The 15,770-nt window shown below is 48.4% G+C and overlaps 2 protein-coding genes across 2 annotated transcripts; one reads left to right on the top strand and one right to left on the bottom strand.

Annotated features, from left to right (window-relative positions):
* Positions 1–366: 366 nt before the first annotated feature.
* Positions 367–13,073, bottom strand: LOC126535439 (putative nuclease HARBI1). The gene is made up of 4 exons (XM_055073127.2): positions 11,155–13,073; positions 10,483–10,618; positions 9,910–10,418; positions 367–3,170 (listed from the first exon to the last, which is right to left on the bottom strand). The coding sequence occupies exons 1-3, from the start codon at positions 11,770–11,772 to the stop codon at positions 9,916–9,918; spliced, it is 1,257 nt and encodes a 418-aa protein (XP_054929102.1). The 5' UTR covers positions 11,773–13,073; the 3' UTR covers positions 367–3,170; positions 9,910–9,915.
* A 171-nt stretch (positions 13,074–13,244) lies between these two features.
* On the top strand, positions 13,245–13,928 carry LOC126535440 (tigger transposable element-derived protein 6-like). The gene has a single exon (XM_050182316.1). It carries the CDS (start codon positions 13,245–13,247, stop codon positions 13,926–13,928), a length of 684 nt encoding a protein of 227 aa, XP_050038273.1.
* The last annotated feature ends 1,842 nt before the right edge of the window (positions 13,929–15,770 follow it).

The raw sequence follows: 15,770 nt of genomic DNA, 5'->3' as shown, positions 1-15,770 counted from the left end.
GTTTGCTGCTGGCATGCACAAGACGGTTTACTACTGGGATTTGAAGAGATTTTTTTTCTGCTGTCATAACTCTACGTTAGTTGCACATTGGGAGGAGCAGATTACGCAAACTTGACAAAACTGCTTCTTCGCATCTTATACATAAAGCAGCCCGCCATGGAGGTGACCGTGCAAACACAATCTGTGGGCACCACCGCTGGCACAAGCGGCCTTTCACGTGAAGGTAAGCTTTTGCTCTTCCCTGTTGCCTTCCTGTTTGTGGAATCTGTTTTGTACATAAGGAATGCAAACTATTTCTACTCTAACCGTTGAGTGAATGTACCCTTTATAACCAATATAGGAGCACTGCAGCAGCCAAGAGTGGTCCCTGCCGAGCCACTGCCCCGAAGCCCTCCAGCCACTGCACAGCCTGCAGCTGGCCCTGGCGGAGTGAGAACCAGTAAGTGAAAAGGAAATATCCTGCAATGCACTTGAATCTTGAATATCTTGAATGCACTGGACGTAATGTAGTTGTGCGTTTAGTTCATTATAAAGTGGTACTTTTCGTTGTTGGCAAATCGAAGCGTCCGAGATGCTTTAAAGGCGTCCGAACTCTTCCCGTTTCTTATGCAGCAAATACACGTGCATGGATGACGCAATCTTTGTTTGAGGATTGGCTGCGGAAACTTGACGTGCGGTTTAAGCGCGATAAAAGAAAAGTGCTGATGATAGTGGATAATTGTCCCGCTCACGGTGACGTGGAGGGGCTGGAGGCAATTCGTCTTGAATTGCTCCCTCCAAACACAACAGCTGTCCTCCAGCCTCTGGATCAGGGGGTAATCAAATGTCTGAAGATAAACTACAGAAAGCTACTCCTTAAGAGGATGCTAATATGCATGGATAATTCCATGTCGTACAGCGTAACACTGCTGTCGTCTGTGGGAATGCTAGCTGACGCATGGAGTGCAGTAACATCGGCAACGATACGGAACTGCTTGCAGCATGCCTTCCGCATACCAGGCCACACCAGTGATACCTTGCCTGACTGCGCTCGAAATGAAGGTGAAGACTGCCTGCAAATGGAGAGTGATGAAGCAAGGCTAGTGCTTTCTGCACTCCAAGCACACAACATAGCTGCTGACCTCAGTGAATTTGCGGCTGCCGATGATAACCTCTGCGTGTGCAGGGAAGACACCCTGGACGACTTGGTGGCTGAGGTGCTGCCAGCACAGTACAGCAGCTAAAGTGAAGAGGAATCAGAAGAGCAATCCTCTGTGACGGCAGCACAGGCCTTCCACTACCTTGCCGAGGTCCGCAAATTTCTGACTGTCGAAGAAAATTCTCAAGAACAACTGGCTGCTCTTAATGGAATAGAGAACTTTGTTCTTAATGCACATGTAAAGAAAAAACAATCAACAATTCATGATTTCTTCAAGCGGTCTAGTCAGCCATAGATTTCCATTAAACTTGTTCTGGATCCTTCACCTCTGCTCTGTTTTTACTGTGTAATTAAAGAGTGAAATGTTTAAAATATGATTTAAGTGGATAATTAATTGTAATGTGCGCTGTAATCTTGCTCAGTCATATATGCGAGAACTTCCGATAATTCAAACTTCCTGATAATTCAAACAAAATCCTGGGGTTCCTTCGAGTTTGAATTAACGAGAGTCTACTGTAAATGGCTAACACGTTTCAATAGCTGAACTGAAAAAAAAAAAAGACTAAGGGAGACGGACGAGATCATCATACATTATGTACATGGTCATAAACACGGTCACTTGCAATCATTAACACAATGTAACAGCTTCAAACACAGTAATCACTGCCATTAGCATTTCTGCAATAGGCAATAACTGGGTGGACTAGACAACAGGGACACTTGCAATCAATCACACAATAACAGCTTCATACATTCCTATTTCCACTAAAGCTCTTTCTTTTGAGCAGTTTCACAAACATGGCAAGTTGCCTGTAATTAAATCACTCATTTTAAAACACTGCCTCATATGACTTACTCGTTTCAAACCTTGGCCGCCCACTTTCAAGTATTAGCTAATGAATTTTTTCGCATATGTTGTAATTGCACCACACATCGGATTGCGCATGCTGATTGTGACCGTTCTCCCCCATCACACAAAAATAATCATGTCTGAAACATTTTTCCCAAGGCAGCGGGGTAAATTGAGTGGCATATGTAAAACACACCTAAAATGCTCTGGGCCCTTCATCTTCATAATTATTTGCAAAGGCTGTAGCTAACTCACAGTTCAAATTTAGCCTGCACATCGCCGTAAAGTTTCCTTTGTTTTGCCGCACTTTGAAACACTACAGCTTGCATAGTTCATTGAGGACGATGGAGAACACAAACCTCAATAAACTATTGAAACATAAAAAAGGAGAACACTGTTGATTAATGAGTTGCAATGGTTGTAATTAAGGCAGTAACAGGAAAGCTTTGCCACACAATACACTCAGGACTGTGGCTATTTCCACAAAATTTGATGATGCTAACTTGTTCTGGAAGGCTGGGAAACATCACATATAATGGCAGTGCGACAGCTTGCAATGCTTGAATAACAACTTATATACAGGGTCCAATACATGCAGCATAGGGCCTAGCATTCTTTGCTACAGTGATACATGTCATCGTCGCTTGCTCATTTGCAATCCCAAACTCATTGCTATGCCATCTGTTAACTTTCCGGCGGCTCGATAGCATAAAAGTACATATGATATTGATATTTCTTTGCACAACTACATGAAAAGCAACAACAAAAAACAGATACAATGGTGCAGACAGACAACAATATAGAAAGTGTTTGTCCTTGCCCCCATAACTGATGAACATATGGTAATCTGAATGAGCATACATGCAGTTGAGCGCCTTTATACCTAAAGTGCTTGGGACCACCAAAATCATCCGTTTTACAGCTCACTTTGTAAAGATTGTGCACAGCACGCCTCACACTAGGAACCGACCGAACAAAATTACTCTTTCGTTGTGCCGGTCACTTTGCTGTAGAGGTGCTTGACCGATTGTGCGGGAATGGATGCTGATGTAATGATTTCTTTCTAGCTCCTTCGTGGTATCCGCCAGGGCGTAGACCGGCTGGCTGACCAAGTTGCGGAGGCACTGCGGCCAGTGGGCCAGCTTTCGCAGCTCTTGGGCCAGCTAATGCAGGAGGCAGTGGCTGCAAGGAGGCAATAGACAATTTGAAGTTTTATTATTTATTACTTTTATTTTTTTATTATTTATTATTATTCGTTCGTTATAACTTTGATCTCGTTTTGTACATTTAAATATTTTTTTACTGATCTCTAAACTTTGAGATGTTACTCGAAGGTAGCAGAAATAAAATAGTTACCTTATTTCCGTTATGTGCACAAGAAATTGCATACTAATTCTGTAACTTTATCGTTAGTATGTTTTAGTATTTTTTAGCAAGTATCATTAATATTGTTACGTCCAAGCGCGTAAAAGGGACGCGGGGATCTAGAAGAGAGGAGAAGAGAAAAACGAAGACTGTGCAGCGGCCATTCCTGTTCGTAGCCTGCCGTTCCAGCTCTCGCACACCTAAATAAACCCCTTTTCCCCGTGCTTGTAACAAATTGGTGGAGGTGCTGGGTACACCTCGTAACCACGGAGCCTACGCTGCTACAACTTCGCCTAAGCCGTCGACTTGCCGGACTTCCGCCACCATCACCTGACATGACTGAATACGCCTGCCAGATTCCCGAAGGTTCTGACGCGGCTTCAAGGCCAGCACCTGGCGTTCCATGGCAATACTACCGGGTGCCACTCACTTTCGGAGGAAAAGCCGGAGAGGATGTCGACGAGTGGCTCACAAACTACCGAAGGGTGAGCCGATCTAACGGTTGGAAGTCGACCGCACAGTTGTCAAATGTGGTGTCTTCCCTTACCGACACAGCGCTCGTCTGGTATGAGAATCACGAAGACACGCTCACTTCATGGGAGCTTTTCGTAGAGGAGCTCAGAGCGTGTTTTGGAGACTCTAGCGCAAAAAAGAAACGCGCTGAACAGACGCTTTCGCAAAGAGCTCAGATTCCCGGCGAGACCTGTACGACTTATATCGAAGAAGTGTTGAAACTGTGTAAAATAGTGAACTCTCAAATGTCTGAAGAGGACAAAGTTAGACATTTGTTGAAAGGGATAGCCAAAGACGTCTACAATTTTTTAATCGGCAAAGAAAGCTTCGATTCCGTGTCTGACGTCATTCGCCGCTGCAGGACCTTTGAGACGCTGAAGATGCGACGGATAATACCGAAGTTTGGTCGCCTGGCTAATGTCACAACGGTGGCGAGTGTAGACCCGAGTTCGTGTGTTGACCTTCCATCAACAATACGGCAGATTGTTCGGGAAGAGTTGCTCCATCGGGAAGAGATGTACCGTTGCACACCCGGCATCGCTGGTGCGTACTTACCACACGAGATGCGAAACACGGCCGTTTCGACCGCATGGCAACCCACGGTTCACACAGCGACCGTCGAGTATAGTTCTACCCCACAAAGGAGAGGGACCATAAGCTATCAAGATCATGACTACGATCAACGCCCTCGCCGCATGCATGCCTCCCGGCGGCCGATGCCTAGCCATGATGAATGGGACCCACCTGCTGGCTATGCAGTCGACAGCAACAAACGTGACTACGTGCAAGAACATCAAAATTTGCGGCCTCTGCCGGTGTGTTTCCAATGCGGTGTCACGGGCCACATAGCGAGATTTTGCAATCGTCGCCCAACAACGTGGAATCGTCGATCGGGGTCTTCAACAAGAACCACACCTCCTACGAGGACAACTCAACAGCCATACACCACCTCTTGGTCAGCTGGCGTCCCTCCTGGCAACGATTACTGGCAGAGAATCTTCCGGAGCCGCTCGCCGGCATCTGACAGGAGTTTGACGCCACCGCCAACTTCTCGTGCACCGCGTTTGCGTCAATCTCCATCGCCAGTGTGCCGCTCCGCCTCGCCTTCACAACCGGAAAACTAGCTAGCGCGGCCGATGGGGGTGAGGTCGCTCGACACATGCTCTCGACAGAAATGCCCCCACAGTTGCTATGATTAAGAACAAAGTGCATGTACTTGTTGATGGTGTTCCTACAATGGTTTTAGTGGATACCGGGGCAACTGTATCCGTAATGAGTCTCGGTTTTAAAGGTCGGTTGGGGCGCAAAGTTGTATTTCCGTGGAACCAGGCTGCAACGTTTTGTGGAGTGAGCAGCGAGTCGTTGCGCCCTGTTTGTGTGTGCACTGCTGAAGTATCCTTGGCTGGTGGAGTTTTCGCGACGGAGTTTGTAGTTATTCCCCGATCGACGCACGAAGTGATTTTGGGCATCGACTTTTTGTGGCAGTGTGGTGCGACCGTTGATTGTCGCACGGGGGAAGTTTGCGTCGATGGCCAAGTTTCGTCCGGGCTCTTAGAGGAGACTTGCAGTCAAGGTGAACTTTGTGTGTCTGCAGATACTGTTGTGCCTGCGTCCACCTCTGTGTGCGTGCTGGTTGTAAGTCCCAGTGAAGTTCCAGACAGTTTCGATGCCTACGTAGAGCCAATGCATCTAAATTGTGTGAAGAAGAAAGTTTTTGTCCCTCATTGTGTGGTATCCATCGGCAACGGGCGCGCTGGCTTGTGGATGGCCAACTGCACGGCAGAACCCGTCCTGCTTCCAGAATACAAGTCTTCGTCCGTAGCCGTACTAACAAACCCGCCGTGTGAACCTGCTGACCTTCGCCACGTCTCCGACAAAAAGCTTCTGTCTATGATAAACAAGTCGCTCAGCACAAGGGAGCGCCATACCTTGGTGGATACGCTTTCTAAGCATCTGTCAGTGTTTGACTTTGCGCAGCCGGACAAAGCGTTCTCGATTCCCGAGTCACGAACGCGCCATACTATCGATACGGGATCTGCGCGCCCGATCAGGCAAAAGCCTTATCGCGTGTCGCCTAAAGAGCGCAAGATAATCGGGGAACAAGTGAGTGACATGATGAAAAATGGGATAATACAAGAGTCCTCGAGTCCTTGGGCAGCTCCGGTCATACTCGTGAGAAAGAAAGACGGTAACTGGATTTTGCGTCGATTATCGAAGATTAAACGCCATGACTAAGAAGGATGTCTACCCGCTGCCCCGGATTGATGATGCAATTGATTGCCTTCATTCGGCCTCTTATTTTTCTTCAGTGGACCTGCGCTCAGGATATTGGCATATCCCGATACACCCGACAGACAAGGAGAAAACAGCCTTCATAACCCCGGATGGATTATTCGAATTCAATGTGATGCCATTTGGTTTGTGCAACGCTCCAGCAACCTTTGAAAGGTTCATGGACACCATTCTGCGTGGGTTAAAATGGAACATCTGTATGTGCTATCTTGACGACGTTGTTATATTCGGGCGCACATTCAATGAGCACAATACGCGCCTGGATATTGTCCTCGACTGCATCAAAAACGCCGGCCTGGTTCTGAACTCCAAGAAATGTAAATTTGGTGACCGTCAAACCTTTGTGCTGGGTCATCTTGTTGACAAAGACGTTATCCGGCCCGACTCCCTCAAGACGGCAGTTGTTGAGGCATTCAGTGCACCGCAGTCAGTGAAGCAACTTCGTAGTTTTCTGGGTCTATGCTCTTACGTTCGCAGATTTATTCCTGGTTTTGCTGACGTCGCTTATCCTCTGACAAATCTGCTACATAAAGACGCACGGTTTGAGTGGACACCCGAGTGCGAGTCTGCATTTCGTCAGTTGAAGTTCCTGCTGACCTCCCGACCTATCCTTCGCCACTTCAATCCTACTGCGCCGACAGAAATCCACACAGATGCTAGTGGCGTCGGTCTGGGTGCCGTCTTAGTCCAACGTTACGACCGTCAGCACGTGATTGCTTATGCAAGCCGCTCATTAAGCAAACCTGAACGAAATTACACGGTGACAGAGCAAGAATGCCTCGCTGTAATCTTTGCAGTTCAGCGATTTCGCTCGTACCTGTACGGACGCCCATTCCTAGTCGTCACAGACCACCATTCCCTGTGCTGGCTCGTGAATCTTCGCGACCCTTGTGGTCGTCTTGCGCGCTGGGCTTTGAGGTTGCAGGAATATAACTTCACTGTTGCCTACAAGAGTGGTCGAAAACATGCTGACGCAGACTGCCTTTCCCGTATGCCACTTACCACGACGGACTGCGACGCAGACAATTTTGATCACCTCGTCGCTTCTGTGACATCTGCTTTTCCAGATATCGATGTGTTCAAAGCAGAACAACGGACAGACACCAAATTGGAGCCACTCTTCACTTCTGCCCATTCAAGTGCAACAAGCAGCTACTGTCTACGTGACGGGCTCCTGTACAAAAGGAACTACTCAAGCACGGGTGCACGCTTCCTTCTAGTGGTGCCGGAACGTCTCCGGCCAGCAATCCTTCAGGCTATGCACGATGACCCTACCTTCGGTCACTTAGGCACTGTGCGCACCCTGTATCGCATTCAAGAACACTTTTACTGGCCCTGGATGCGACATTCGGTTGAGTTGTATGTGGCCAGCTGCATACAGTGCCACCGTCGGAAACGCCCAACCACAGCCCCATCTGGTCTCCTTCAACCTGTGCCGCCTCCCAGCTCACCCTTTCGGCAAGTTGGAATTGATCTGTTAGGCCCTTTTCCAAAGTCATCTAAGGGGAACCGCTGGATAATTGTCTGCGCCGACTATTTCACGTGCTATTGCGAGACAGCGGCTATACCATCAGCCACCGCCACCGAAGTATCGCTCTTCTTACTTCACGCTATTGTTCTGCGACATGGACCGCCTGGTGTTATTATAAGCGACCGGGGACGTCAATTCACGGCGGATATCGTGGAAGAGCTTGTGCGTTTATGTAACTCGCACCTCAGGCACTCGACGCCGTATCATCCGCAAACGAACGGCCTCACTGAGCGCACTAATCGGACAATCAAATATGCTTTCCATGTATGTTGTGTCCGATCACAAGAATTCGGATGGAGTTCTACCATTTATTACTTACGCCTACAACACCGCCAAGCACGAGACAACCGGCTACAGCCCCTTCTTCCTTCTATATGCTCGGCTGCCCCGGTATACGCTCGACACTGTCCTCCCTTTTTACCACCACGACAATCCTGCGGTCGCCAATACGCTATGCCTCGCTGAAGAGGCTCGGAGACTTGCGCGTCTGCGGACTTTGGCGTCACAAGAAAACTCCAAAGCCCGCTACGACGCACGACATCGGCCTGTTGCATATCACCCTGGTGATCTCGTTTGGCTTTGGACTCCTACAAGGAAGCGCGGTTTGTGCCAAAAGCTGCTAGCAAACTACGATGGACCGTATATTGTCATCGACAAAGTCAGCGAAGTGAACTATACTCTCGCGCACCTCACGAACGATGGTAGACGTTCTGCTAGGACACAAGTCGCGCATGTAGCACGGTTGAAATCATGCACGCCACGACAAGCTAGTTGACTCGCCCAGTGGGCTTTGTCTGCGAGGGGAGGTATGTTACGTTCAAGCGCGTAAAAGGGACGCGGGGATCTAGAAGGGAGGAGAAGAGAAAAACGAAGACTGTGCAGCGGCCATTCCTGTTGTTCGTAGCCTGCCGTACCAGCTCTCGCACACCTAAATAAACCCCTTTTCCCCGTGCTTGTAACAATATGTTTAGGGTGTTTCAGTCATATGAGTTAGATGGCAGTCATGCTAGCGTTGCTTTTTCTGTACTCTGTGTTGTTGCACTGAGGTCCAATTTTCTTTCTTGTAAGGTTCCAGATCGAGCGTCTACCTGAAATCACTAGATGGCTGCTTTAGAATTGTGTTACACATTACATATAGTGAAGCTAACTCTTGATTTGGCGCCTGACAGGGATTCTCCAGCTAACAGCTGATGCCTTGTACGCGGAGAAAAACAGTATTAGTCATATTGTTTTCAACTAGGTCATGTTATTCCTGCCATTTATATCAAAGTACAGAATGCTAGTCAGGCTTGCATGATGCTTTTTATTTGTATGCTTACCACTTTTATAATGAGAGGGTAATGAGTGTTACATGAAGCACTTCTGGCTAGCCACATAGGCTCCTGCTGTGATATTTTTTTGCTACTACTTCCATGTAACTTTATATGTGCTAAGCTGCAGCTATGGAGTGCACTACTGTACCTGATACTGAAGAGTAGTTCAAGGTGCTGTGTTATGTGACATACACACGTCCTGCAGGCTTCCTGCTACAGCAGCACGTTAGTCCAGCTCATTGTGACATATTTCGTCACTGTTACTACTTCAGATATGTTGTATGTGGGGTGTATCTGAATGCAGAACATGTAGTGGCTGACATTTATCTGTATTTTTGTGTGACACGAGCATGTTTACAAAGTTGAAACCATGGAGTACATTAAAGTAATACCATTTCCTTGAGCTACACCATGTCTTGGCTTTACTCCATGCTGGCTGAATATACTACATGAACAATGTGCCCGTTGCAGTGTGAAACGAAATGTTCTTGTGAAGTTTCAATCTAGCTCTCAGCTGGCTACAGGGGTGGACAAAAATGTCGAAATGGCACGACATGTCTTCGTGCAAAACCTACCTCTGTCTGTTTTGTTTTCAAAATTCCCTGTTATAACAATGTGCCATATTGTATTTTGTGTTTCTAGTTGTTTAATAAAATTACAAAAGAAAAAAGAACCTGGAAAAGAGATGCAGCAGCACACCCGCTCAGGTGCTTGTGCTGTTTTTTGTATTCTCCTTGAATTTGCGTTCCCACCACACACCCTGTGAAAATCCGCAATGGAGATTTCAGTATTAATCAAAACAAATATTTTTGAAAATGCCTTGCATCCTTCTTATCAAGGGCGACCGTTTCAATTTTTCAATGGCATTATGAGGTTTGCCTTTTCACGCCTATGTTGGAGAACTCACCTGACTTTACGGTTGAGCCGCGCGACGAGCCTGCTGTTGCTGCCTCAGCCGACGATGCAGCGCACGCAGGTGAGTGGTACGCCAGGTAGGAGCTGCAGAGAACAGGTTGACAACCTGGCTCCTCATCTGCTTTGCCCTCATCAGCAGCTCTCTGGGCGTTTCTTGCCGGCAGGTGTGGTGCCCTTCAGACACAGGCAAGCCCTGTTGCAGCAGTGGCTGGTTGTCCTCCTCCTCATCACTGTCCTGCAGCTCCGGCTCCCCTGCCTTCAAAGCAATGTTGTGGCGAGCGGCGCAGGCTGCCACGATTGTGGCTGCATTCTTGGGCTCATAAAGGAGTGTCCGGTACCTTTGAAGGCACCGGAACCTTGCCTTCAAGACGCCAATACCCCTCTCCACAACGTTCCTCATGGAGGCATGGGCCTGGTTGTAGCGCCCCTCCGGAGTGTCAATGCCTGGATGGCCTGGCACAGGTGTCAGCAGCCATGGCTCAAGAGGGTAGCCTGAGTCTCCTGCATGTTGGAAACATAACTGTGTAATATACTTCACTGATTGCAACATGTCTGCAGCACTCACCAAGCACCCATTCTCCACGTCGCAGGTTACGTGTGAGGCGGCCTAACAGTGGTGAGTGCCTCCACACGTAGGAGCCGTGGCAGGATGCGGGGAAACGGGGATCGATGTCCACGATGCGCGTGTGGGCATCACACACCTGGAGGGCAGAACAAACGAGCGGAAAATGGTTCAGAATAATCAATTTGAGCTGGAATATTTTCGTATTTCACGTCATGCTGACAGATAAATAGTCTGAATGAAATGTTTTTGCACCAACATGATTTCATAATTCTTTCCCAGACACAGTTGCATTCTTTCTCACATTAGTAAAAAGCAATCTCCGAAATAGTCTTCTTTAATTATTGCAAGAAGCTACATTCACGAGAGATTTGTGAATTAACGCTCATCATAGCCGCCTTGGTTGTTCAATGCGTACTCTTATACCCGTACCGCAAGGGCACTATCGATCGATTTGATTCGGTTCGAAATTATCAACCGCGATTACCTGCCTCCCGCAGCTTAAGCAAATGAGTCAATCTGGACCGAGAAATTAAATTCCGAACGGGCTCGATTACGATCGATATTGCTTTACGTGGTACCCGTATTGTACACACTACGACGGCATTACATAAAACCGATAACCTATATCAAAGATGAAAGCGTGCAAAAAAATGTCAGATCGTGAGTACTTACGATCATGGTATTCAAGGCGTAGAACCCTTTTCTTGACATGAAGCCCGCAGTCTCGCCCGGGCTTAGTCCTTCGGGCTGTTTGATCGCTATGAGCGTCCCGTCGACACAGGCCACTACACCGGGAATGCGGCCGCGATCCGCAAAGGCCGCCTTTGCACTAGCCTTGCCGGCCGCTGTCAAAGGGAAGCTCACCCAACCCTGTTGCTGGCCCACCACGGTTATTGCTTCCACAACTGCGTGAATGCTCTCGCTCACGGAAGCCTGCCCCATGGATACGAATTCTTCGCTGCCGATGGATCTTTGGAAGCTCCCCGTCGCGAAGAAACGGAGAGCACAAAGCACCCCGTCTTGCGTCGTGATGTAACCGGTCCGAAGGCCACCGATGGCGTCTTCCAATTGCTCGCAGAGCCAGCGCACAGTGCACTTCGAGAGCCTGAAGTGCTCGTGGAACTCTTTCTCGGTAAGCTCGTCAAATGCGTCCCGAAAGATGCGTTGCCGAGGCTGCCCGAGAGACTCCAAAAGCGCGACGATAGGAGCGGCCATCGCGACTCGTGAGCGCCAAACAAACCGCCGAACAATGAACGCGATTCTCTGAGCACAACGTGAAACGGCGAGCATTCTCGACAAATGCACTCGGATCAATCAAAATTAAAACAGCACTATTTATATTTATCACAGCGCAGGCGCAACATTTAATTTCACTGTGATCACAGTTGTTTTCAATAATTACCATCGCTAACGTTCGGCGATGGCGGATCGCGTTTTAATCTCGAAAAACTCGACCCCCGCCAGGGCCAGCCATGTTCGGCGAGCGACGACATTATGAGCAGACGACAGGCGCATCGTCTGCTACTAGCGCTGCTTTGGCAACGGCCATTCATTCTTCGAAACAAATGCCCTTGTCGACCGTTCCACGCTAGCGACCGTTTCCCCTCGCTTTTGGAATGATTGACAGGAGTGTGAGGTAAGCGCATTTTGTGGTCCCGCCCCGGCGCAATGGCCGCCGAGACGAAACGCGCGGGTGCCAACGAATCACAAAAGGGCAAGCGAGAGAACGGAAAAGCGAGCTGTTTGCGCGATCGCACCCCTGGCTTGTGAGTGGAGAGGCGGGAAGCATGGGCTCGTAAAACTTGAGACGGTGCGGCAGAAGGAAAAAAAAAAGCAGTAATTAACGCTGAAGTCGGCCTTTTCGTTTTTTCCTGTCGCGGAGGCGACGACGCATCACATTTTTCTTGCTTGTTTTCTCAGTTGTTCGCGTGCTGTCACCTGTATCAGGCCTGTCCATCTTGCTTTTCTTCTGGTTATATTGTTGTGTTAGAAGTGCGTGCCGGTGTTCGCGTTGCCATGAGCTCAACAACTCTAACCACGGCAAAGAAGCGAAAGCAGGTTTCTTTGAGCGAGAAAGTAGACATTCTTCGCGAGATAGAAGACGGGAAGAAACAATCCGTCGTGGCGAAAGAATGTGGCTAAAGAACGGAGTGGCGTGGTCGACGATCGCCACGATTCTCAAAGATAAAGAGAAAATCTTGAAGCACCACCAAGAATCTCAGCTTACCCTACCAAGGAAGCGACTGCGGCTCGGCGATTTCCAGAATATTGACGCAGCAGTGCTGACTTGGTTTAAAGACGTGAGAGCACAGAATGTGTCCATGTCAGGCCCAATGCTGCAGGAGAAGGCGCGGCAATTCGCTGCAATTCTTGAGGTCACCGGCTTCGAAGCGTCTTCTGGCTGGCTCCACCGTTTTCGCCAACGAAACGGCGTAACCTCGCAGTCTGTGTCTGGCGAAGAGAAGGCAGCAGATGAAACAGCAGCAGCCACGTGGAGGGAGGAAAGCTTCCACAATATGGTCAAGTCTTACGCAGCAGCTCATGTTTTTAATGCAGACGAGACGGCCTGCTTTTATCAGCTGCTCCCGGACAAGACTGAATTTTAAAGGAGAACAGTGCAGAGGAGGCAAAAAGCCGAAGCTTCGCGTCACTGTGCTGTATTGCTGCAATGCAGATGGCACTGAAAAGTTGAAGCCTCTGGTGATCGGGAGGTTTTCGAAGCCGCGCTGCCGTGCCAGTATAGGGCGAATAAGCGTGCCTGGATGACCCGCGAGCTCTTTTCCGAGTGGCTGCTGACAGTAAACGAGAAGATGAGGAAGGAGGGGCAGAACATTTTGATGATTGTGGACAATTGCTTGGCGCACATTGTCAACATACGGCTCACGAATGTGCGTCTCGAGTATCTGCCGCCGAACTGCACATCAGTACTTCAGCCACTGGACCAAGGAATAATAAGGAGCGTGAAGTCGCCCTTCCGGAAGTGCCTTGTTCAGTGGCTGCTCATCAACCTGCGCCTGCAGCACTCGACTGCCATCAACGTCCGAGAGGCTGCGGAAACGCTGACAGGCGCATGGTGGAGCGTCACGTCCACCACCAACCAAAACTGCTGGAAGAAGGCCGGCCTGACGATCACAGATGGCCAACCACAAACCGATGAACCGGCAGCTGAGGACAGTACGAGCGAGCTTTGGTACGAGGTGGCTGAGCAGCTAGCTGTCGATCCTTCAGTCACATTTGACGACTACGTCCAGTGTGACGAGGCGACGTGGACCTCAGCGGAGCTTACCACTGATGACATACTGCAGAGCATCCAGGGCACGGCGATTGAAGATGAGGAATGCAGCGACGACATGGACGATGACGTTACGGCAGCACCCGAAGACTGCGACGAGTCCGTGTCGGCCACAGATGCGTTGGACTGCTTGCAAAACTCCGCATATTTATAGCCAAAAGCGGCACAGCGACCGAAGGTGTGCATAAGAATGCGGACGGTCTGGAATCGTTTGTGCTGCAGAGTCTGTGCTGCACCTGTCAGAAGACGATCACGGACTATTTCAAATAAGTGTGCCTTGTATGACGATCACGTGTGCATTGTGTGAGAAACTACTTCAAAGAGGTACCGTTTCAAAGGTAGGACGTTTGCATTACTGAAATGCTATTGTTATGGCCAATTTTTTGGCTTTCACTATAACGACCTTTCAAAATAACGAACATTTTCCCACGGTCCCCTGAAGTTCGTCATACCGTGTTTTAGGTGTTTCCCCTTGCCCCTCCTCTCCAGACAGCACTGGACAGACGGACTGACAGGAAGCCACGAAAACTCTTCCAAGCAAACGCACCTCGCTTCTTAAGAAAGAGGGCACTGCTGGGGTGGTGGAGGATTCCTGTTTTTGCAGCTTGACAAGCTCTCCTCAAATTATCAGGCTAAACGCATGCTGTTACATTAGGCGGGGGGCCCCGTCTGCTCGTTCTGGTTTTCTCGCTTCATACACGTCGCTCGAAGTTCTGTTACCCATGGTTCTATATACTAAGCAGGTTAGAATAAATGGGCCCCCTTTTCCTACTGTCCGAGGTGAGGCCCTGCGCTGCAGCCCCCTTAGCCCCCCGCCCCCCTAATCTAGCGCTGGGTACAGGTCATGTCTGAGAGGCTCCACGAAATCGAGTCTCTCGACAGGACCCGTACCGCACCTTAACCCACCCAGCTGACAGTGCCTGCCAGTCTCCCTCGGCTACCTGCCAATAATGTGGAGGAACTGGAGGCAGCAGAGGCAGCAGTGGACGGTGAGGCTGTGGCTGCCACCTTGGTTTGTACTGCCCGTTTATTTTTAATTATAAAGCCACGTAACATGTAGATGTTCTGTGCTGTTTCATGAACCATGCTGTGGGTTCTATGTTAACTATCTATGTTAAGTATAGCACACACTGAAGAGTTTAAAGAAATAATTTTTTTCCCTGCTGTATAGTTTCTAATGACATATCTGGACTGAGCCTACATTTCTTTAGCATGCATCTAAATCTAAGTGTACACTAGTGTAGCAATGTGCCAGTGGCTGCCAGGATCAAATGTGTGAGCTCAAGCTCAGCAACGCTATAGCCACTAAGCTACCATAGTGGCTTGCTCTCTCTGTAGAGATACATTTATGAAGCAAGAATAGGTTGTTGACATGATAAAAAAGCATTGCTGATGCAAAGTGCAATCTGTCTCAGCTTTCCGTAAAATGACACAATGTGAATGAATCATTTCTGTTGGACGAGTTGGTCCATTGTGAAGGATAAATAGCAGTGTAAACAAGTGGGACACGATACAAAAAAAGAGGGGTGGTAACTGTATTTAAGCCATTTTAATACGCAGTTTTCTGAAGAAAGAAATTGTTTGAAAATTGCATTACAACTGGATATGTAATCAAAACTACACTTGCAGAGTCTACTGTACAGGCTATCGAATTGCCCCCATTGCTTGCATACTAACCAGCAGTATCAAATTTTTTTCTTCTGCTACAAGTCCATGAAACGAACTCCTCAGCTATTTAGTTTCATGCAGTGATTCAAAGCATTTTCCAGAACATTAGCAATTACTTTAGGGATGTAAACACACATACACTGCAGCCACTGTTACTTTTCATTCTGCTACTCGCATTTTTCTGTACCTTGTTTTATCTGCTTCTATGCTACATTATGTATGAGTATTATGGGCTTATTTTCCATGCCTGAATGTCAAGGGTTAGGTGGGAAAGTTGGTCAAATTGCAAACAGCTCGAACCATTGCATATGAGCATTCATGTTGAAAA

This window comes from Dermacentor andersoni, chromosome 7 (genome assembly GCF_023375885.2).
Source record: "Dermacentor andersoni chromosome 7, qqDerAnde1_hic_scaffold, whole genome shotgun sequence".
Taxonomy (NCBI): Eukaryota; Metazoa; Arthropoda; class Arachnida; order Ixodida; family Ixodidae; genus Dermacentor; species Dermacentor andersoni.
Note: the sequence above shows the minus strand (reverse complement) of the source record. Positions and strands in the feature narration are given on the sequence as shown.